Source organism: Protopterus annectens, chromosome 7.part0 (assembly GCF_019279795.1).
Source record: "Protopterus annectens isolate FY-2018-M chromosome 7.part0, PAN1.0, whole genome shotgun sequence".
Classification (NCBI taxonomy): Eukaryota; Metazoa; Chordata; order Ceratodontiformes; family Protopteridae; genus Protopterus; species Protopterus annectens.
The window spans coordinates 1998669462-1998694465 of NC_056739.1; the positions used below are offsets into that span (position 1 = coordinate 1998669462).

Consider the following 25004-nt stretch of genomic DNA (forward strand, 5'->3'; position numbering starts at 1 on the left):
TGCAGCCTAAGATGTTTAAGCAGATTGCTTCTAATATGAAGAAAAGTCATGATTGTAGTGAAGCCTTTTTAATATTTTCCCTGGAATTGCACTTAAACTCAGCAATAGTACTATAGTTTGGAGGGTGTGTGTGTGTGTGTGTGTGTGGGGGGGGGGGTGCACCTGCGGCCTAAGATTTTTTAACCAGTTTGCTTCTAATATGAAGAAAAATCTTGATTGCAGTAGCAAGCCATATGGTCCATTCATCTGAGGATTATGGTCCATTCATCTGAGGATTAGATGAAACTCGTAGCAAGCCATATGGTCCAAATGATTGTTAATCTTTAACTTCAAGGCAAAGAATGAATAAACCATCTTACCTTGCTGATCTACTACCCTACAGTCATTTTCCACATTTAGATTGATTTTCTATTAGATCTGAGCACCACAGATGTACATCAGGGACATCTTAAAAGAAAGGAAAACCCCCTTTTGGAAGAAGTGTGTTCCCTGTTTGCCTCATGTGGTAAGCACAACACTGTTTCAAGCATTTCCATGTTTGTTTAACTGCTTTTTTGTGAATACTGATAGGAGGTCTGGCAAGACACAGGCCTGGGGCTGTGGTAGGTCGTGTATTCTATAATTTCTACAACATTTTTTCTGGACTACATCTATAAATCTCATTATTTCTCAAATGTTCCTAATAATGAACAAACTGCTGGGGTACCTCTCAACCTGCAAAAATTGACAATAGGTACAAAAGCCATTGAAAGGTTGGTACATCCAGCCATAAATCAGGACATCTAATTAGCATAAAATATGAATACTAAATACCACACAGCTCCTTCTGTTTTCGGTAGGAATGTGGGATATTACTCAGAAATACACTTGAAAAACAGAGTGACAAAAATTATGAAATAATTTAAGTACACTATCAAAGAGATAGTGTAAAATCTACAGACTTTGATGAAATATATTACAAAATGCTACCACACAAGGCTGCTTTTGAAAAAAGTACATGTAAAATGTGTGTCCTCTTTCTTTACATTATTGGTATTATTAATATGGTGGCCTTGTAGCATGGTTTTCTGTGTACTAGGCAGCTTCAAAAATCATGTGTGATGATCGGATTCACAAAATCATGAGAAGAGGTAAATCAAGCCTGAAAATAGGGACTAATCTCCACAAACAGCTACATCATATACAGGGATAAATCAGGCCTGAAATTAGGGATGTTTCTCCAAAATAGGGACAGCTGAGAGGTCTGACTGCCAGTCTTCAAAGGGTGCTTTGGGTATCCTAGAGATCCACAGACTTTCTCCTGTACTGGAGAGTCAGAGGAAAAAAGGGGTTAAAAAAGAAATCTCAGTTTATAAGAAATGAAGGAACACTAGCTGGCTATCATTTTTAAATGAATCCGTACAAGAGTTAAACTTTGCAGAGCCAGTAGTAGTTAAATTCTATCTACAGACTGTGACAAGGATCTGAATTTTTTCTTCCTAAAGTATACGATAACACTTTCAAATAAAAGGTAATATTTGTACTGAGAGGAGTTAAACTGCCACTGTCAATCAACAAACTGTCACAGTATGTCGAAGGCCTCCATTAAAGGATGACAGAATTCCATGAGGGAGTCCGACAAAGCCATATTCCCCAGTCAGTGATTTATATTGCCATTGATTCTTTCATAGTGAGGGACAGTAGAATGTACCTAGGCTTATTTTTAGCTTCATTATTCTTTTTTTCCTTTTATTAAGAGTAAACTATGGGGCCTTTCAGTATCTGAACAGGCAAAATGATCAAAAATGCAGAGCAACCACAGATAAGGTTAGTGTTCTGCTAAAGTGGTCTAGACCTAGAAAGAATTTACAGGCCAGGTAGCAGTCTTGTTATCTTCTGTCCACATGAACATAACTAGATCATGTTTCAGCATTCATTCATTCATTCATTTTCTAATATCTACTTTATCCAGTTTAGGGTCATGGGTGAGCGTGAACCTATCATTCCAATCTGTGAGCACGAGCCAGAGAAATGAATTATGGAAAGGATACCAGTCTACTACAGGATACACACATATGCATGCACATCTGCACACACATGCAAAGATTCACATACATGTGTGCACACACAGGCACACATGCACACACACAAGCATGCATGCACACACATACAGACACACACACACACACACACACGCACACACACACACACACACACACACACACACACACACACACACACACACACACACACACACACACACACACACACACAGTATGCACATCACTAGTAAATTAAAGGCTTGCTGAGTGTGATTCACCTATAGTATGTATTTGTGAAGAAACCACAACACCCACTGAAAACCTACACAGACAGAGGGCATGGAGTCTCTACTCTGGAAACTAACTGGAGATACAAGAGCTAAGTAGCAGTAATGTTAACCTCTGTACCACTGTATCACCCCAAGTGGACAGCAATATGAGCCACATTCAGGTTAATTTGTTTAGGCAGCAGGAAAGACATGATGGAGGAAGTGACTGGCCCTTCTAGCACACACGTGTTGACATTATGGTACAGTCTGACGTATCTGTTATTTTTATTTACTCTAATTATTTGATAACGGGGTATGTGGACTGATCAAAATAAACCTCTCAGCCAAGTCATGAGTCACTACAACAAAGTGTAGAAGTAGCAATGTGCTTAAAACTGTAAAATACTCAACAAGGAGGCACAAATAAATATAATAACATTCTGATTACTTAACAAATACTATGGGCTCCATTCCAAAAGACTTGCTCTCAGTGTAAGTGACCACCTACACTGAGAGCCGGCCTAGAGCAGGTGTTTTGGAATCTGGCCTCATGTGTAAGTATGTTTACAGATAGGCCTTACACCAGCTTAAGTTACTTAAACTCAGAGCAAGTCTTGCAGAAGCAGGGCAGACTTGCACTGACAGCATCTCTTTCGGAATCTGGCCCTGTATATTCTAAACATGCACTCCACTCACTGGATCTTCATAGGAAAGTATGAGCCTGTTGTAGATGCAAGAAAATAAGTTTCATAAAGTGATTCTGAGAACAGTTAATAAAGTGATAAAGAAGCTACTCCAGTCAGCTTCTCTGTGTATTAATAGAATAGAAATAATTGATTTGAATGTTGTCTCTTGCAACATTTACTGGCATGCCTATAACAATACCAGAAAAGGCAGATGGGCTGGGGGACCCAGTCAATAAAGTGTTAGAAATAAGATTACTAACATGCCAAAGAAAAACTACCACCAACTTCCCAGAGCAGCAGAGTCCAACAAAAATAAAAGCAAATAATCCAAGAACACTGATGGACCCGAGGGAGGCACAACTCTCCAGGTTAAAAACTTAGTTTATTGTAGGTCATAAGTGCTTTTACGGCAACTGCTGCTTCATCAGATAACAAACACATTGAACCAAAGCTGGCTTTTAAGTAGAAAAGTGAAACAGTACTGAATCACATGACCACAGAATTTAAAGAAATACAGCTAAAACGTTATTAAAACAACACATAAAAACATGCACATATAAATGCAACATAAAAACTGTATAAAAATATATACAAAACGTCCTAAGAGCAAATAAAAATACTGATTTAGCTAACAAGAAAACATATATATATATATATATATATATATATATATATATATATATATATATATAGTTACACATGCAATAATCTGGCTAGTGGTCTTGACTTCAGTTTGGGTTTAATGGATACAAGCTCATACAACCCATGCCCAAAATCTCCCCTCAGCCTGATAATTCACTTTGCTTCCATCTGTTCTGTTTAATTTCTTATATCTCCACCCCTAATAGTCACATAGACTCTACCAATAACAACAAATTTAAATGTGTGCCTAGAATCAGTAGCCAGTAGATGTTTTGACAAAGCACTGGTTGTGCTTCCCTTTTGTATATAATAAACATGCTCCTTTATTCTCTCCCTTAAAGCCCTGTTAGTCTTTCCTTTATAGAATGTGGAACATTCCTTACAGTGGGCTAAATAAACAACATGTTCTGTACTGCACGTAGCAAATATATGAAACTCATAATCCCTTTTTTGGTCTGGATGTGTAAATTTTGCGCTGCTATCAATGTATGAAAACATTGAACAACTACCACAGGGCACTGTAACTTTATTTCTATGCTACACAGAATCCATGGTGGGGTAACAAAGCTGCCTTTTCAATGATTTCATATTTCTAAAAAGGAATCTGGGAGTAGTGTCTATCAACTTACTGATATCATGGACCGTTGTTAAAATTCCCCAGTGTCTCTTAATAACATTCATATAGGATAAAACATCAGAAGAATAATACAGGGGAACCCTAAGGGTATAATCCTTTCTTCTATCCTTCATTGTCTGATGCGTCTTTCTAGAAAAGTAAGGTTTAGCTGTGCTAGATCTAAGAGACTTCTCCTCACCTATGTTATTTAAAATATTGTGTGTATCATAAACTCTGTCAACCAGTTCCATGTATAAAATATTAAGTTGGTTGTCAAAATCACTGTCCTGGACATTAAGTCTAGAAGCTCTAAATATTTGATTCCTGACAACATTCTGAAAAATGTGTGTGTGTGTGTGTGTGTGTGTGTGTGTACTGTCTCTTGCTAATAAATCATTAACATAAGAAGACTTCCTATATCATCTAGTGAACAAACCCCCACAACCATGCATCTCTACAGTGACATCCAAAAAATCCATTTTACTAGAGGATACATTAGAGGTAAATCTTAAAAATGTTGTAGTGTTATTCATATATTCATCAAATTCCCTAAGTTCGTCTTCTGTTCCATTCCACAGAAGGAACAAGTCATCCACAAACCTTCTATAAAATACTACTTGTTGTTTATAGGGTCCATTTAAAATATATTTGTCCTCCCATACTGCCATAACCAAACTGGCATAGTTATTGGCACAAGATGTGCCCATAGCTATGTCATTCTGTTGCCAGAGAATTCTTTCATTAAACAAAAACACATTGCTTTCTAATACACACTGTAATAGAACCTTAACAATCATACTCTCTGAGTCATCAAACTGTGAATGCAACCTCAGAAAATCTTGTACCATACCCAAACCCAGGTCATTGAGTATGACCATAAATAAACAGGTCACATCTAAGGTGATCAACAGCAAATTCCTGGTGGCAACATTGGATTGTTCCAAATGGGTGTATAAATCACTCATAAAATGCTGCGTGTCTTTCAAAACATGTAGTATGACACTAAGCAGTGTTCTCAGGGACTTTTCTAAATAAATAGATATGGGCTCGGTACACCGGTTGTGTCCTGCAACTTTAGGATGCATAGGTTCATGGATGCATAGGTGGATTTGTTCTATTCTTATGCAACTTGTATGATGGGAAGTAAAGGGTCTTTTACCAAAAAATAATCAAGTAGCTCCTTTTATAGTAATTCCTGCTGATATAACTTATTCAGTGTGCATCAAATGTTAGTTTCCATCTGTTTAACCTTGCTTTTACTAATAACCAAGTAAAATTTGTCATCATTAAGTAAATTGTTCATAGCCTCATTGTACCAGACCAAATCTAAAACTACTATTGGCCCACCCTTATCGGCTGGCCTGATAATTATGTCACGGTTATTCTGAAGTTGCTTCAGAGCTAAATGCTCTTCTTTAGTTAAATATAATTCCTATGCGTTCTGTTCGTCGATTCCTTTAACTTATAAATATCCTGAATACATAGTTTCTCAAACACATTAATAAGGGAATTCACAGCAGGCACAAATGTACTAGGTTTTCTGAAGCAATTAAACTCAGCATAACAATCATTACTATCACTGTATAGCAGTTTTAAAGTAAGACTTCTAGCAAAAAAATGTTTCACATCTAAAATAACATCTCTATACTCAGAATACCTTGCAGGTATAAAAGAAAGTCATTTCTTTAACACATTGTGCTCACATTCATTAAAACTGTAAGTGGATAAGTTCCAAACTAGGTGATTTTTTCCTTCATAAATGCCTTCTTGATATCTGGTGTCCCTATGAATAGAATTGCTTTGTGCAAGTGCATTATTAACAACAATACCTTCTGTCCTATGCACTTGCACTGTAAAAGTAAAAGTTTTCTTCCTGGCTCCAAGCTGCTTAGGTGCTTCACTTTTCTGCCTGGATACAGCTGATGTCAACTGAGAATCACTGGCAGAATCCATCACTGTGTTAACTGAAGGAATAATTTCATTAGTCACAGCTGTTTGAGTAGTTGCCATAGTATCAATAGACTCTCAGACACACCTTCCTTTGAGTCACTATAACGTGGCCACATAAAGACATGACCCTGTTTAAAATCAAGGTGATCCCTTATTAATTTTTTATATTTGATTTTAGCCAGTTTACGTTCATATACAGAAATACTGTCAGTAAGCTCAAGCATGTATCCGTCAACCACCCATATTTGAAACAAATTAAGCAGCTCTGTGTACTGCTGCTCAAGTGCATGTATCAACTGTTGTATTTCTTTGTTGGAAGAATTAATAAGGAGCTTAAGATATTCAATGCTGCAGCGAATGTTAGCTTTCTGCCATTCAGTTAATAACTCCACATCTGAGTCTGTCTGCACTGGCATCTTTAACACCCACAAGCCTCTCAGAATTCCTTCTTCCTTTACACAGACTTGCAAATGGTATGACTGATACTGCAAACGTTTGAGCTTAAAAAGATTTTTCTCTACAGAGTGTAACTTACTTTTTGTTGTAGTACATCTACAGGAGGCAAATCCTTTTCCATGACATTCAAGTTGTTCTCAAGCAAAGGATTGCATTTGTCATGAATAATTTTATAAAATCTCTCCAAACCTTTAGGTTTATCATGCTGCAGATTCTGCGGTGTATAATCTAATTCGATAACATCATGCCCTTCAGCCAGTATCAGTCATACCATTTGCAAGTCTGTGTAAAGAAAGAAATAATTCCAAGAGGCCTGTGGGTATTAAAGATGCAAGTGCAGGCAGACTTGGATGTGGAGCTATTAACTGAATGCCAGATGGTTAACATTTGCTGCAGTATTCAATATCTTAAGCTCCTTATTAATTCTTCCAACACAGAAATAGAACAGTTGATGCATGCACTTGAGCAGCAGTACACAGAGCTGCTTAATTTGTTTCAAATAGGGGTGGTTGACAGAAACATGCTTGAGCTTACTGAAACTATTTCTGTATATGAATGTAAACTGGCTAAAATTAAATATAAACAATTAAAAAGGGATCGCCTTGATTTTAAACAGAGCCATGTATTTACATGGCCACTTTACAGTGACTGAAAGGAAGCTGTGTCGGAGAGTACAAAGTCTATTGATACTACGGCAACTACTCAAACAGCTGTGACTAATGAAATTACTCCTTCAGTTAACACAGTGGTGGATTCTGCCAGTGATTCTCAGTTGACATCAGCTGTATCCAGGCAGAATAGTGAACCGCCTAAGGAGCTTGGGGCCAGGAAGAAAAGTTTTACTGTTACAGCACAAGTGCATAGGACAGAAGGTACTGTTGTTAATAATGCACTTGCACGGAGCAATTTCATTGGTTCTGGAGCCTCACACCCTTTAGGCTTACACAGACTTCTGTTCCCTCTGCCTATAAAAGACTAGAGCCATCAAAACAAGCAAACACGCTCATGAAGTTGGGGCAGACAGAAGAGGAAGCCTGAGGAGGATCTCATAGGGACACCAAATATCAAGAAGGAGTTTATATAGAAATAAAATCACCTAGTTTAGAACTTATCCACTTACAGTCTTACTGAATGTGAGCACAACGTGTTAAAGAAAGGACTTTCTTTTATACCTGCAAGGTATTCTGATTACAGTGATGCTATTTTAGATGTGCAACTTTTTCCTAGAAATCTTACTTTAAAACTGCTATACAATGATGGTAATGATCGTTATGCCGAGTCTAATTGCTTCAGAAAACCTAGTACATTTGTGCCTGCTGTGACTTCCCTTATTAATGCGTTTGAGAAACTGTGCATTCAGGATATTTATAAGTTAAAAGAATCGACAAACAGAATGCATAGGAATTACAATTTAACTAAAGAACGGCATTTATCTCTGAAGCAACTTCAGAATAACCGTGACATAATTATCAGGCCAGCAGATAAGGGTGGGCCGATAGTAGTTTTAGATTTGGTCTGGTACAATGAGGCTATGAACAATTTACTTAATGATGATGCATTTTTCTTGGTTATTAGTAAAAGCAAGGTTAAACAGATGGAAACTAGATGCACACTGAATAAGTTGCATCACTAGGAATTACTACAAAAGGAGCTACTTGATTATTTTTTGGTAAAAGACCCTTTACAACATTATACCCATTATACAAGGGTTACCCAAGTTACATAAGAGTAGACCAAATCTACCTATGCATCCTATAGTTGCAGGATGCAGCTGGTGTACCGAACCCATAGCCATTTATTTAGAAAAATCCCTGAGACCACAGCTTAGTGTCATACCACATGTTCTGAAAGATAGGCAGCATTTTTTAGTGATTTATACACCCATCTGGAACAATCCAATGTTGCTACCAGGAATTTGCTGTTGGTCACCTTAGATGTGACCTCTTTATTTATGGTCATACCCAATAACCTGGGTTTGAGTATGGTACAAGATTTTCTGAGGTTGCATTCACAGTTTGATGACTCAGAGAGTATGCTTGTTAAGGTTCTATTACAGTGTGTATTAGAGAACAATGTGTTTTTGTTTAATGAAAGAATTTTTGGCAAAGGAATGCATAGCTATGGACACATCTTGTGCCGATAGCTACGCCAATTCAGTTACGGCAGTCTGGGAGAACAAATATATTTTAAATGGACCCTATAAACAACAAGTAGCATTTTATAGAAGGTTCGTGGATGACTTGTTCCTGCTGTGGAATGGGACAGAAGATGAACTTAGGGAATTTGATGAATATATTAATAACACTACATTTTTAAGATTTACTTCTAATATGTCCTCTAGTAAAATAGATTTTTTGGATGTCACTGTAGAGATGGATGGTGGTGGGGGTTTGTTCACTAGATGATATAGGAAGTCTTGTAATGTTAATCATTTATTAGCCAGAGGCAGTATGCATCCTCCCACATTTTTCAGAATGTTGTCAGGAATCAAATATTTAGAGCTTCTAGACTTAATGTCTGGGACAGTGATTATGACACCCAACTTAATATTTTACACATGGAACTAACTGGTTGACAGAGGTTATGATACACACAATATTTTAAGGAACATAGGTGAGGAGCAGTATCTTAGATCTAGCACAGCTAAACCTTACTTTTCTAGAAAGACACTTCAGACAATGAAGGACAGAAGAAAGGATTATAACCTTACAGTTCCCCTGTATTATTCTTCTGATGTCTCTTCCTATATGAATGTTATTAAGAGACATTGGGGAATTTTAACAATGGACTGTGATATCAGTAAGTTCATAGGTTCATAGGTGTGTATTAGGCTAACGGCCCTGGTGCCTTTACAAAGACTAGCCTGTAGGAAGTGCCTGGCATTGTGCCACCAGATGTTGGTTCCCAGTTCCTCTATCAAGTACAGCCACTGGAGTGATAACCGGGGTGAACTTTCTATTTCTCATCCACTCAAAGATTTCTCTTGAAGAAGGCCAGTGAGGTGCTCTGCTTGACATGTATGGGAAGTCTATTCCAGATCATGGGCAGTCCCTGGGCTATGATCCTGCCCCTCCAGCATGTTCTGTTGACTGTGGTAATGAGGCTGAGGTCTCTGGAGCATGTGGTGTGGAGGGATTGGGATTTCTTTAGATGTAGCGTTGTTAACAGAGCTGGGTCAGACATGGCTTTGTAAGTTAAGCAGAGATTGCCTCTTAGTAGATAATATGAGACAGAGAATAGTTGGAGTTTTTTTGAGTGTGTCCATGTAGAACATGTTTAAGGCCTAGGATCCCCTTCGTGAGGTAGTTTTGTGGCCTCTCCAGCTGTTGCAGGTGTCTAGTGAGGTACATGCCAAATGGGGCATTATACTTTATGGATTGGTCTAATGAGGGAAGAATAGAGAGAAATGATGACCTCTTTCTTCCTGGATGCAAAACCCTTAGTAATGAGATGTGCCACATAGGACTTTCTAACCACAGTGGCAATGTGGTGGTCGAAGGAAAGGTTGCTGTCAACCTGTGTCCCCAGATCTCTTATAAATGCCTTCAGTGTTCAGATGACTCCCATCAATGTGGTAATCTGTTTCGACACCAGTCATTGGTCTCAGTGAGGCCTATCTGTAGGATGTTTGAATCACTTGGGGTATTAATAATGGCTCACAGCTTGCAGTCGTCAGTGAACTTGGTCAGAGTCCCTCGTGTTGGCCTGGACTTCTGAGAAGTAGATGTCAAACAGGAGAGGACCCAGGACCGATCCCTGTGGGACTCCACTCGTGACTGGTCGGTAGTCTGACTTAGAACCCACAGTGTGAAAGTAGCAGACTCCCATCTGTAAGCCAATTTGTAACCCATCTAACGATATAGGGGTTGATGCCCAGTTTGGTGAGTTTATCAATAATTCCTGAATGAGGAATGGTATCAAAGGTCTTGGCCAAATCAGAGGTAGGTTGTATGAACTGCCTTACCCTCATCCATGGCTCTGGTGACGGATTCAAAGAAGTTAACCAGGTTAGCAAGCATGATCTATCTTTCACAAAGCCAAACTGTGTGGGATCTAGAGATTGGACATTCCCTATATCTTTGTTAATTAGGTCCATGATGATGCACTCCATAGCCTTACATATCAGACTTGGCAGGCTAATGGGGTGATAATTTCCAGGTCTGTAGTTGCTCCTCCTTTATGGAGAGTGATGACTGTAGCAGTGCGCCATTCATTAGGGACAAAGCCTGAGATGAGGCTGTGAGTGAACACAGATGTGGTGCCAGTTCACTTTAATTCATGTAGAACACAGCCAGGGATATTGACTGGTCCCATGGAAGCTGTATTCTTGGACTTGGACAATGCAGCTTTAACCTGTGCTGCAGTAATGCTGGGTGCCTGGCATTCTTTCGGTATTGAGATTGGTCCTTTGGGGGGTATAGTTGGCACTGAACCTGCCGTTGTGGTAAGGAGGACTGTATCAGATTCCCTTTTCCCACCAACCCCTCCCCCAACATGTTGATCACTTCCAGATGTTCCACCCCATTGCCACAAAAGGGAAGTTCTCTCTGTATATGCTAAAAGCCATTCAGGAGGTCCCACTACATCAGTGTGTGTCTGGATTATTTTTTGTTCCTAAGGAAAACAAAGGCCTTGGGCCAGTAGTGGACCTCAGCAGCCTAAACACTTATGTAACATTCCGGATGGTCGCTATGTAAATATCTGCAGGCAAACTGTTGGATGTGCTGTCTAGATTTCCAGGATGTTTACCTCCACATCAGAATAGCCAGTGTATCCCAAATAAATTTTACGTTTTTAAGAGTCAGTCACTTTCAGTTTAGGGCTGTGTCCTTCTGTCTCACTGCAGCACCCTTTGTGTTATCCATGTGCATGGCTGTGGCTGTAGTTCAAATGCAACTCAAAGGGATTTGTGTGTTTCCATATCCAGATGACTGACTCTTTGTTGAGGCCTTGCTTGATGTTAGAGATTAACCTGAGCTCTGTCATTCCATGGGCATTTCTCTAAACTGTGAAAATCCAACTCTTCAGCAAACTCTGGCAGCTCAAGCCATAGTATGCCACCTGGACACAAGTGCATAGTAGCTTTCCCTTTTGAGAGAGTTCACATTGGTTTCTTTCTCCACTGACTATCCTAGTCCTGGGTGTAATTTCCATATTTCTGTGTATTTTGTCATTTGTTAATCGGGTAAGTCCAACTGAGCCAGTGGCCGTTTTTAGTGAAGACCCGAGGAGAAAAGCTCCAGACAGTTATTACAAAGTTACAAAAAAGAAAAACATTTGACAGTAAAGTTTTATGCAAACTTTACAGTAGTGTGCTTTATATGAGAACATTAGAAATTTACAAAAGGCGTGAGAATGAGGTTTACATAAACATTACAATAATGTGCATAACATGCAGTACAAAAGTTAGAATTTTTTTTTTTTAAATCAACAAAGAGAGATGTGATAGGGGACAATTGCAATAGGTGGGTGGTATGTGTGAGAGGTAGCAAAGTGGGATTTAAGATTTAAAGAGATTTATGTCGAAGTGATTCAGATGTTAAGAGGGAGTTTGTTCCATGCATGGGAAATACTGTATTTGCAAAGAAGTTTACAAATGTTTTTGTTTGGTATATACATATCCAGAAGATGATGGTCAGAGCTGTGGAGAGTTCTGGGAGGAGTGTAATGTGATACTAGTGAGGATAGAGCAGGCCAGGAAAGGTAAAAGAGTTATGCGACATTTACAGCTAGGAGTGAAGCAGGTGCTGAGGGAACTAAAGTGTTATTTTTGATTGGATGATTGGGCTGGTTTCTGTTTCTTTGCCTTTAATAGCCAGTGTTTTAGTTGTTTGCTGAAGCTGTTGAAAGTTGCAGAGAGACTGGCCTTCTGCCATGCTGTGATATTGGAAATAAGTGTTTATTTTCAATTGTTTTCTACACTTCTGTTTTACTACATATCTGTATAATCTGTACAACTTTTGTTTCCGACCTGCCCGCCCAGTAGTTGTGGTGGTGGTGGTCTTAAAAATCTTGATGGACATGAGTTGCCCGTCTCTGGCATAAAGTTGATACTGGACACTCCCCCCAGTCACATTACATCAGCTTATTCTGCTATTTATAGTGAGAACTTAGTAAAAGCCCACCCCTTTAGCTTCTGAATCTTGGAATTATCTCATTATCTTCCGTCTCTTCACTTCTACTAAAAAAAAAAATGTACTTCTTTCTACTTGAGTTTGCTGTTTGCAATATTTATTACTGCTTGATGGTAGCCTCACTAAATTGATGACAGTATTCTACTGAATCGCTGCTTTATTAGTGCTGTCTGATACTGTTGCGATTTGTGAGCTATTGTTTCAAAGCAATCTACCGATTACCTATAGTTCATTGCTATCTACTGCAATTCATTACTGTTTAACTGCATTTTACTGCATTTCGTTGCTGTTTAACTGTGTTTTTTCATACTGCAATTGCTATTCTTTTGACTACAAGTGATTAATCTGTGCTTCATTGTGAATTTTTTCTTGCTGAGTTCTTAACCTTAAAATTGAGTAGCATAGTCTAAATACAGGTCTGCAGCATCCATAGCTTCAGCTGCACGGTTTTAAACCCTTTTTGAGGTATTCCATCTACAAGTTAACTGTTTTTTTCTGCAAAAAAACAAAACAAAACAAAAAAAAAAGTTCTAAGCTTGTTTTCCGCCTTTCCTGTTACTAGAATAGTCCAGATACAGATTTGCTGTATCCAGGACTGTGTTTTGTAAGCTGGAGTTCCCCAGACCTTTCTGTGTTAGAAGGAGGCCTTGCAGCTTATTAGTGGGAGTGGTAAGCCCTAGGTAGCCTATCTACCACAAGAGGAGTGGTTTCTGGCTCTGAAATTGTAGTTTATTGGCTGCTTAGGCATTTTTTCTATCCCTTTCAACTTTCTGGTTTAAAAGCCTGTGTTTGCATTTCCGCAGATCCTGTTTTGGTGTCTTGCAGACTACAAGAGCAACAGAAAGGAGAGAGAGTAAGAGACTTTAAGTGCCTCCATTTTGATTTTTTTCTGATTATACTGCTTTCTGCACTTGTCATGATTTCATTTAACTGCATTTATTTTAACTGTATTTGCTTTAATATCGCTACACATTTGTGTGCTAACTTGCACTGCATTTAAACTATTTTTATTACTGTTTTAACTTTTTTTCCTGCAAAAAACCAAAAAAAAGTTCTAAGCTTGTTTCCCGCCTTTCCTGTTAGTAGAGTAGTCCAGATACAGATTTGCTGTATCCAGGACTGTTTTGTAAGTTTCTGAGTTCCCCAGACCTTTCTGTGTTAAGAAGCCTTCCAGCTTATCTGTGGGAGTAGTAAGCACTAGTTAGCCTATCTACCACAAGAGGAATAGTTTCTGGGTCTGAAATTGAAGTTTATTGGCCATTTGGGCAGTTTTTCTATCCCTTTCAACACCCAGCGCCACTAAGCTGGGGTAAACTATTACCGGTTCCAGAAAGTCTGCTCTTCAATTTTTCCCTTAGATCTTGCTAGTTCTCTTCTCTGTTGCACTTTAGCTTATTCGCCTAGCACTTCATCAGGCTTTTTGTAGCAATTATTGTAGCACACACAAGTGCTATCATCACTAGATGTCCTATAAGGAAACAGCTCCAGCACTTGGTAATGATGACTATCCCTCCTGGCATGTCTAAAGGTCATTTCCCTGTGCTTTCTTCTATTAACCTGGTGAACTTGGGCATTCTGAGGCAGTGTAGCAACTGCCTCACGTTACACAGACAACCCTCTCCTCTTACCTCCCAACATTCAGACTTGTGAGAGATGCACTTGTATCTCCAAATTGGAAGCCATGCACTCTCCAGCCAAGACCGGAATAGCTGGTTAAGAGGAGAAGGTCAACACCCGCACCATACCACATGGAACACACAGCCCTCCAGAACGCCCACCATCACATCACTCACATAAAAACACAAACCACACACACACATTTGCGGACGCTCTCAATACAAATCTACCCAAACAGCAGGGATCTCCAAGGCAGAAACGCACTCTACCACCACAACACAGCACAAACCACAAGACACGCAGCTCACCTGCGCAGTGTGTCCCTCAACCTAAGCCCGTAAGGCAAAACAGCTTGCCCAATACAATAATCATGGGTGACGCAATAGTGAGACACACATGTCCCACTCACTAGGTTGAATAACGAGTAGGTAACAGTCAGCTGTCTTAGTTGCCAGAATCCGACAACACACACACTCAGGTCACTCCACAAGTACAAGTATGAATGCCATTGTCCATGTGGGTATGAATGACCTGAGACACACCTCCCTGGACTACATGAAAAGAGACATGGTGATCTCTCTGATTATGTGGCCCAGGCAAGTATGACCCTAGCCCTGAGCAGCATCATACCGTCGCCCAGAATGATACCACAGTACAAACAGAAAACGATTGACTTCAACTATTTAAGTTTCTGGAGTCATTCCTGTGGATCCAGTATCTGTCTGCTTGGGATGACATGACTGACAGACCTCGATGCTTTGCCAGAGATGGCCTGCATCTCTCACCCCTGGGTTTCCGGGTACTGGCTAAGGCTCTTGCCACCCCTACAGTGTCTTTTTTAGGTGATGTTCCAAAAACCAAATTACCACCGTAACAGCTATAAATAAATGCAATCTGAGGGTCATGCTGTTCATCGATAGAAGTCTAAATCTCAAGATGCACTTACTCGAAGCACTCCTCAAAATGGAGAACATCGACATTTGTGCTGTAACAGAGACCTGGTTTAAAGAGGCAGAAAGCACCCCTGTGCTACCAGGCTATAACTCATTCCACACCTTTCGGCCCCAAAACATGGACTGAAGCTCCAAAGGTGGTGGTGTCTACATAAGGGATATGCACACCTCCAGACTAGTAGCCCAGCATAACGCATCTGAAATACTCCAGGTACAACTAACATTGGGTAAGACAGCAATTCAGGTCGTAGCCTGCTATAGGTCCTCAACCATATCCCAAGACTCTCACTTCACATTCCTAAGCACCCTGGAAACTATTAAGATCCAACCCAACACTCTCATACTAGGTGATGCTAGACACTACTCACAGATTCCTTTTTAGAAATATGAAATCATTGAAAAAGCAGCTTTTGTTACCCCACTATGGATTCTGTGTAGCATAGAAATAAAGTCACAGTGCCCTGTGGTAGGTGTTCAATGTGTTCATACATTGATAGCAGTGCAAAACTTACACATCCAGACCAAAAAAGGATTATGAGTTTCATATATTTGCTACTTGCAGTACAGAACATGTTGTTTATTTAGTCCACTGTATGGAATGTTCCAAATTTTATATAGGAAAGACTGACAGGCTCTAAGGCAGAGAATAAAGGAGCATGTTTATTATATACATAAGGAAAGCACAGCCAGTGCTTTGTCAAAACATGTACTGGCCACTAATTCTAGGCACACATTTACATTTCTTGTTATTGGTAGAGTCTATGAGTCCATAAGGGGTGGAGATACAAGAAATCAAACAGAACAGATGGAAGCAAAGTGAATTATCAGGCTGAGGGGAGATTTTGGGCATGGGTTGAATGAGCTTGTACCCATTAAACCCAAACTGAAGTCAAGACCACTAGCCAGATGAGAGTATTTGCCTTTGCATGTGTAACCATATATGTTTATTTTCTTGTTAGCTAAAGCAGTATTTTTATTTGCTCATAGGAAGTTTTGTATATATTTTTATACAGCTTTTGTGTTGCATTTATATGTACATGTTTTTATGTGCTGTTTTAATAACATATATTTTAGCTGTATTTCTTTAAATTCTGTGGTCATGTGATTCAATACTGTTTCACTTTTCTACTTAACAGCCAGGTTTGGTTCAATGTGTTTGTTATCTGATAAAGCAGCAGTTGCTGCGAAAGCGCTTATGACCTACAATAAACTAAGTTTTTAAACTGGAGAGTCGTGCCTTCCTTGGGTCCATCAGTGTTCTTGGAGGATTACTAACATACCTGTGACAATGTCTGAAAAAGTAGATGGTGCTAGGGTTGTACCAGCAATAATGTGCTAGAAAAAAAATCCAGGCTTAATGACATCTATACAAAGAGTATGGCTAAGGGCAGGGGTAAGTAGAACCTGTACATTTGTTTGACAAAAAAGGGTAGATTACTTAGGCCATATAATCCTTATCTGGCATCCACATCTATCTATCTATCTATCTATCTATCTATTTACCTATCTATCTATCTGATTACAGGGAATGTTTGAATTGCATAGATTTGCAAGAGAGTTAACAGGCATTCACAGCAAAAATATACAACATAACTCTCAGACAGAGAGGTCAATTGGCACCCTGGGTAATTCCCAAAATAGTGTTCCCTCAATCTGAAGTTAAGGACCAAAAAAAAAAAAAAAATGTCCTCTGAGGTTAAGGACCAAAAACAAAAAAAGTATCTGTAACAAAGATGCTGTACTAGTCTCTTGCAGATGCAGTTGCAAGCATACATACACGCAAACACACCATTACTATATTAATGTACTTGTTACTGATCATCAGCACATCTGAGCTGCCAATCACAACCCTTGACAGGTTACATTCAGGGAAGCTGCTACCCCACCCCACCCTGGTTACAGTACTGCCTTGAGGTATATACAATTTAACAGGTAATCAATATTATGAACACATTAGAGTACAAGCAGTATGTTAAACTCATATACATCTGTAGAACACCCAACATTACTTTGTAGTATATGTATGTAGTTGCACCTTAATGTTAGCACATATACAAAAATGGCACAAATGTATATTTTATCCAAGTCTTTAAAGTTCAGTTGAAAGGTGTAATCAGGAAATTTTACAGTAAAAGTGTAAATGATTTTATAGTTGTTTGATATGACTGCATAAAAAGGGGGATGTATTAATGTAGTTGATACAAAGCCTGTACCATTTTAATGAGAGATCCATTTTTCACTTTACAACACCATTATTTCCAGTTTATCTTGTCTGACATGGTAATTTGGTAATCTATTTATCACAGTTTTTTGAGATTAAGGTTAGTTTGGCTAGAACTTGATTTACCCTCTCGCCTTTCTCGCCAGGTTCTCCTTTTGGTCCCTGTTGTCCATCAAAGCCTCGGTCCCCCTGTGAAGATACATAAAAAGATGCACGATGCATTACAGGAAATAAGTCAATTATCATAGCCTATAACTAGTTCCACCTGTATAAAAACTTTGAACTTTGGCAAAGATACTTTCTTCATTATCTGAATGGATAATAGCAGTGCAGAAGTACCTTACCAAAACTGTACTATATGAGACACCATTTTTGCCATTGTGAAACATGCATAAAAACATTTATCTACTATGAAATGACATTATTAGCAGTCATCATTTTAATAAGCAAAAAGCCAAGACAAATGACAATAGATAATGCACAGTAGATGAACTTTTGCTGAAGATTCCATCAGAGCCAGATATAAATGATAAAATCCTGAGTCAAACTATTGGAACAACACAATGAAGCATTAAAAGAGAAGTATGTAAGCTAATCCCATGGTGTAGAGTGATAAAAGCTCTGACGACATCCTAGATTACCTGGGTTCGGTTAACAGCTAAGGTTTTTGAGATGCTAGAAAGGGGAAGATGGGCAAGCCCATCCTGGGGAGGGAGGAGGGATGGGCATGCATTTGCAGCATATGGGAGAAGTTTAATTTTCTTAGATGAGACGTAGGGAAACGACCATAAGGTTCTTCCTAAGGGTAGGTGTGGTGTCTTACTTAATGGCAGCCCTTTACAGAAGAGAGGGGCAGTCAGTGCTCATGCCCACTGTGTGTCCCACAGTCAGGGTGCTACTAGATATGTGCAGGAGCAGGAAAAATAAAGAAAAGCACTCCCCAGGCAACATTATGATGTTGCACCATGACATCTTCATCATCTCACTGTCCGCAAGGAAGACCTGGTGATTTAGACGAGCCACTGGGAAGTAGCCAATGGTCAGCTGCTTGAAAGACAGAACCCCCCCCCCAAAAAAAAACAAAAAAACAGAAGTACATGACATTTCAGTATTTATGACTTAAAAGTATTCTTCTTCCCAATCCTGCTAGTCATCAGTACTCCCATTATGCGATTAGCCCACTCATTCATCTGGACTACAGCCAGTCTAAGAGGAAGTTACCACTCCATAAGCCATCAGGCGTATTGCTTGGCCCGGCTCCCTCTATCCCCCTCCACCACTCCATAAGCCATCAGGCGTATTGCTTGGCCCGGCTCGCTATTACCCCCTCCACCACTCCATAAGCCATCAGGCGTATTACTTGGCCCAGCTCCCTCTTACCCCCTCCACCATTCCATAAGCCATCAGGCGTATTGCTTGGCCCGGCTCCCTATTACCCCCTCCACTACTCCATAAGCCATCAGGTGTATTGTTTGACCCGGCTCCCTATTACCCCCTCCACCACTCCATAAGCCATCAGGCGTATTGCTTGGCCCGGCTCCCTCTTACCCCCTCCACCACTCCATAAGCCATCAGGCATATTGCTTGGCCCAGCTCCCTATTACCCCCTCCACCACTCCATAAGCCATCAGGCGTATTGCTTGGCCCGGCTCCCTCTTACCCCCTCCACCACTCCATAAGCCATCAGGCGCATTGCTTGGCCCGGCTCCCTCTTACCCCCTCCACCACTCCATAAGCCATCAGGCGCATTGCTTGGCCCGGCTCCATGTTACCCCCTCCCAGCCTGGGTTATCCCCTAAGAACGATACTGTGCTATAACATTTCCATTTTGATGTTACTACAGCTGTGATACTAGTCCTCTCACTCTCCTTTTTTTAATTTCTCCAGAAGTTTTAGGGTTTCTAAAACTCTGACAGGAATGGACCCCATTCCTAAGTCAAAGTTATTAAATTAGCATTGCTTCAGTCCTCAATGCTTGCTAAGAGTTCTCTTCTCAGTACCTACAATGAAGGTAGAATTGCCCCCTTTTGTAGTTAATATGGAGTTACTTGCACTGGTAGCATATTAAGCATGCTGGAAACTTCTTTTTGTATTAGCTTTGTTGCTCCTACTACTGAACTATCAAGGTGTCTTTATTACAGCTTGCTCTAGTTTCACCTTGGATATCCTGGTACTTAATGACTTTATGTCTCAGTATGCAGGACACTGCAGTAGCTAGTTGTAACTATTTCACTGAGTAATACTTCTTTTGTCTTTTTTTCTTCAACTACAAATTTTGTTTTCTTGTTTCTACTTACTTGTTGGTACTGGATGATTCCATTTGATCATACCTTCTTCATTTTCAGCAATTCTTTGTGGTTAGCTTTTCTGATGCTTCCCCACTACCTGTATTTTGTAGTGTTTGCACAATCCCCAGTGCAACAATCCTGCCACATTATTGTGTGCTTTAGTGTACAGACCCTTAGCTATGACAGTATCACACTTAGCAACAAGATATGCAACTGTTTCTAGTTTTGTGTTAAGAAGCTATATTTTTTCTTTCTCCCACTTTTTCTATAGCTTTTGTAAACCAGCTGCCATTATTAACCTTCCATCTTTTGGGTTAAATTTACCTGTCCTTAGCCTTCATGCAGTAACCTTGATAAACACGTGGTTGTTCTAGTAGTTCTCTATATCTGTCTCTATAATTGTGGGCTTTCAAGCTTTCTTTACTTTTTTCTGGTCATGTTCTTTATATTATTTCTTTTTTCTTTTTGGGGCCTTTTGTTTCCAGGGGAATCACATCACAAAAGCTGCTCGAGATCCAGTAATCCAGAATACCAGAAGCTGCTAAATGACATCAACTGCATAAAAACAATGTGTCTGAACAGCCTACAGCCTTTAATACTTCATGCTCAAAATATCTGCCAAGACACAGACAGCTATTTATGCATTTCAAAGCATCGTATTTCTTTAACAGAAGTTAAAAAAGGCTGCTATCCTATTGTCACACAGACAAGGTATTTATCTGTACCACTGGCAATGAGGGGTTATTAAGGAGTCCTTGTTGTCAGTACTGTTACTGGGTGGCCACGGTGGTGCAGCGGTTAACGTTGCCGCCTCACAGCAAGAGGATCTCCGGTTCAATCCTCGGCTGGGGTGCCTTCTGTGTGGAGTCTGCATGTCCTCCTTGTGGTCGTGTGGGTTTCCTCCGGGTGCTCCGGTTTCTTCCCACATCCCAAAGACAGCATGTAGGTGGAATGGACACTTTAAATCGGCCCTATGTGTGAGTGTGTGCCTTCTCTGGAAGGTTGGGAACTGGGCTGGCAACTTGACACTGTAAAACTCTACTGCCAATCATGAGCTAACAAGTGATCTGCTGTGGCGACCCCTAACCGGGAAAAGCCAAAAGAAGAAGAAGTTGTCAGTACTGTTACCCAGCAAGGAAAGGATAAGTGATTGCCTTCTCTCCTTTCCCTGAGATAGTGTGGAATCTAGGTGTTTGCTGAGAGAGCAGCATATTAGAATGGGAACATGTAGGCCCAACAAATGTGCCCACCTGCATCCATTACCCATAGATATGGTAGTGATCCTGACTGGCGGCATGTAGTGATGACAGTACCAGCTATCTCAGATTGTCAGTTCCTAGTCTCCGTTCCTGGCAATTTGCATTCAATAAGGCTATGGCCTCTGCAATGTTGCTTGGCAGGGGCAGACCAGGGCTAAGGGTGGAAAAGGAGTAAATAGATAAAGGATTGAAGAGGACCAACCATGCAATGAGTTAATAATTTCACAGGTGCCAGTGCGGTAATTAAGTGATTAGAAAAAGGAAAAGAAATCAGTAAAGTGGGTCACGTCCCACCCACCTCATCAGTTCACAGAAACCATGTTATCAGCAGTTGTGACCTGAAAACAGTAGTCAGAATTCAGTCCTCGACACAGCAAACTGAAATTGCAAAATCCAAAATAACCTGACATTTGAAGAAACATGATGAATTGTTTGGTGCTCAATGTGACAAAGTATACTTCATTACCACACTGCCCCCTCCTTTTTAACCTGTTTACAAATAATCTCCATAATGCTACAACTCTAGCCACCCTCATACAGTATGCAGATGACTCCACTGTCATATGTTCTGCCCCAACTCTACCTCAACTACAGAACTTAACCCAAACATCCTTTAATGCTATTGAATCATGGTTGGCAGATACCCAATTAATCTTCAACCCAAATAAAACTAAACTCATGCTCTTCCACTCCACTAAATTCAAAACCCTGTCCACTTACTTCAACATTGCATCCAGTAATAAGGCTTTGATTGAACCAGTACCATCCACCCAACTTGGCGGTGTTGTTATTGATCAAAATCTGAAGTTTGACTTGCACATTGCCCAGACTGTAAAAAAAGTACACAAGAAAATAGGTATCTTATACAGATGCAAAAACGACTTAACCACAAACTCCAGAATAACCACAGCCAGAACTCATCTTCTGTCAACTTTACTATACGCTGCACCCATCCTTACCAACCTCTCCAAATCAGACCTAAGGAAGCTAGATCCCTGGTATAAAAAGATAGCTAAATTTGCTATTAGCTGTCCTCCTAGAATCCATCATTGTAAGGCCCTAAGACAACTATCTTGGTTAAAACTACCCCACCAACTCATTCTCATGCAACTCTCTACTGCCCACCGTATGTATTATTAACCCGATAAAACACCAGCTCTACAAGGCCTCCTCAATCCCCATATAAGTACCCATCCACTAAGATTCACTAATAAAGCTCTAATTGAGTAACCAGGAGTAAAAATAGCTCAGGTGACTCTCTATACTCCTACTACATTGCTAAACTGTGGAATGCCTTACCACTTGAAATTAGAACTATAGCTTAAAAAACTTCAAGCATCACATTAAAGCCCACCTCACCAATTCCTGGACATGTACATGTACTGGGCATGGGTAGCCCAAACCACAGAACTAGCTGATTTTAAAATTTTAATTGAATATGTAATGAGCACTGAATTTAAGCCATATGACTACCTTATGTTTTTTGTTTTCTTTCTCACTGTTAATATCTGCCAGATTTTAAGTCTTCAGTTTGCTATGCTATCTGTATATAAGACTAAGTATCGTAATTGCACTCTTATTGTATACAATGTCACTACCTGCTACTACTGTAAGAACCGTCTTCTAAAAGCACTGTTATACAAGATTATTAGTCTTGCCTCCCACTTGACCAATTTATTCTGTTCTAGTCTTTTTGTCATTATGAATGTCTGTTACTATTTTTATCTTTATTGTATTATACAATTTTCTTTCCACTAACAAAGTAGTTTACTAACAATGGAGCTTTTCTCCCCAGGCCTCCGCTGAAAAAGGGTTTTATGCCCAGTCGGACTCTCCTAGTAAACAAATGTAAAATAAATAAAATAAATAAAATAAACACTTAGCTATAGAGGGTGCTCCACAAAAGATGTATTCATGTACCAGGGCAGGTGGTTAAAGGGTGTTGAATACCAAACTGAAGCTGTGGGCCAATGGGACAATAACATAGTAAGAAATCAATTCAAGTCTTGACATGTTTGACTTCACATTTCACCTACTTTTCAGGATGCTCACACCATGTTTTAAAACCAGCTCAGATTTTTTTAGGGGATGGTAAAAACAAACCAAAACTGTTCATAAATCCTGCACCTATCCTCCAAACTATAGCTTTTTAATTATGACCGATAGTTTTTTCCCCTCTAAATATTGAACATTCTATAGTTAGTGGATAAATAAGTTAATAATAACACTTACCTTGGGGCCCATAAGCCCTTCCTTGCCAGGCACACCTGCAGTTCCTGGAGAACCAGATTCACCCTTAAAAAATAAGTATTAAAGTTTATTTTATTAAGTGCTAAGCAGAGTACAACAATGCAAACATAACAAAGCAAACATTTTCAGTAACAGCATAGCAAAAAATTAAGCAAAGTTCATATCCTTTTACCTCACCAGCTTCTCTGATAAGGGCCCTGCAGTTGGTGGGAGTCCCCTTCTCAGTGGGCCCTAAACTCTAGCCAGTTACCTTATTTTGATACTGTAAACATTTGTCAAAGCAACTGAAGTTCTGAAGCACTTTTGCACACATCATATGGGTGAGAGGATGAAAAATCCTAAGGATTAGCATTGTTTCTGTCATTTTAAAATTCAAATACACCTCTGGGCAACAGTCAAGAGGTGAGCTTTATGATTTTATTAAATCAGTTGTAAAAACCTGTTTCTCTTAAACCAAAGGGAGGTTTCTGGAGTCACTTAATCCTACAAAGAACATATTCTCTTCTCTAAAATAAATGCTCAAACCTAAATCTTTTTATGTCTGATGGAAGGTAGAGACCTGATTCATATGTGTGTGAGTTTCTGCTAAGTATGCAGTTGGGTTGACCCTTTGGAGCCCAGCCAAAACAATCCCACCAATTAATTTCCCCTCTGTATAAGGGGTCTGACCGCAATCCCCAGGGATGAGCTTATGGTTTTCCTTCTCCTCATCAAGGTTGGTTTTAATGATGCAAGGAAACTACATTGTTTGATATTTAGTTGTACTTTATTCCAGAAGGGAGGACTTTGCTGGGACAGATACCTACTACACCAACTGATTCTGTTTATATTTTGAAGAAGATTTAGATCCTTAGAGCAGGTATTGATTGTGTTAATATGTTTCAGAATATGAAAGAGGTCAAACGGGACCTGGTCTTAATAACTATAAAAGTTAGATAACGGTATCCATAGAAGAGTCTGTAGGAAAGCCTGGACCTGAAACTTCCTTGATTAAAAAATAACACAAATCCACCAGCCAGGGCTGCCCAACTCCAGGAAGAGAAGCACACAATCGTCAATGTACAACCACTTTGAATAATATGAAATGGTCACAAAAACGAAGATCTGAAGCTCATTTAATTAATGCAGAAATAAAACTAAAAACTGATACTAAAAACAAACAATAGAAAGAAAATAGCAGCTTAAAAGGAACCTCTTTAATCAAAATGTGGTATGCGCTTTCATTCACAAAAAATCAGTGAACTTCTTCAGACATCTCTTTCCATTTACACCCTTTTTTAAATACGCAATTCTTATCATGTGATCAATCAATCAACATATTACATCACTTGATTGAAGAGTTTGACTAGATGAGAGTGTGTTATATGTATTAATATGTCAACTTATGTTTTAAGCACAAAGATTATAAGTAAAATTTATTTAATTAATATGAATGATTAGATGAATGAAAGAATATTGTTGGTATGTTTGAAGGGTTATAATTGTACCTTTACTGAAAATTTTTATATAATTATTTTTAAAAATGAGGGATTAGAAGGGAAAGTGATGTAATATGTTGATTGATCGATCACATGCTAAGAATTGCGTATTTAAGAAAGGGTGTAAATGGAAAGAGATAAGAAGTTCACTGATTTTTTTCTGA

General features: G+C 39.4%; 1 protein-coding gene across 3 annotated transcripts in view; it reads right to left on the minus strand.

The window, feature by feature from the left end:
• Positions 1-25004, minus strand: part of LOC122807296 (collagen alpha-1(VII) chain-like) — a gene marked incomplete at its 5' end in the record, with an annotated part of 1562855 nt that overhangs the window by 235552 nt on the left and 1302299 nt on the right. For all 3 annotated transcript variants that reach the window (XM_044078425.1, XM_044078422.1, XM_044078423.1), the window contains 2 exon segments: positions 17692-17754; positions 23345-23407. In XM_044078425.1, coding sequence (XP_043934360.1) covers positions 17692-17754; positions 23345-23407 — 126 coding nt within the window.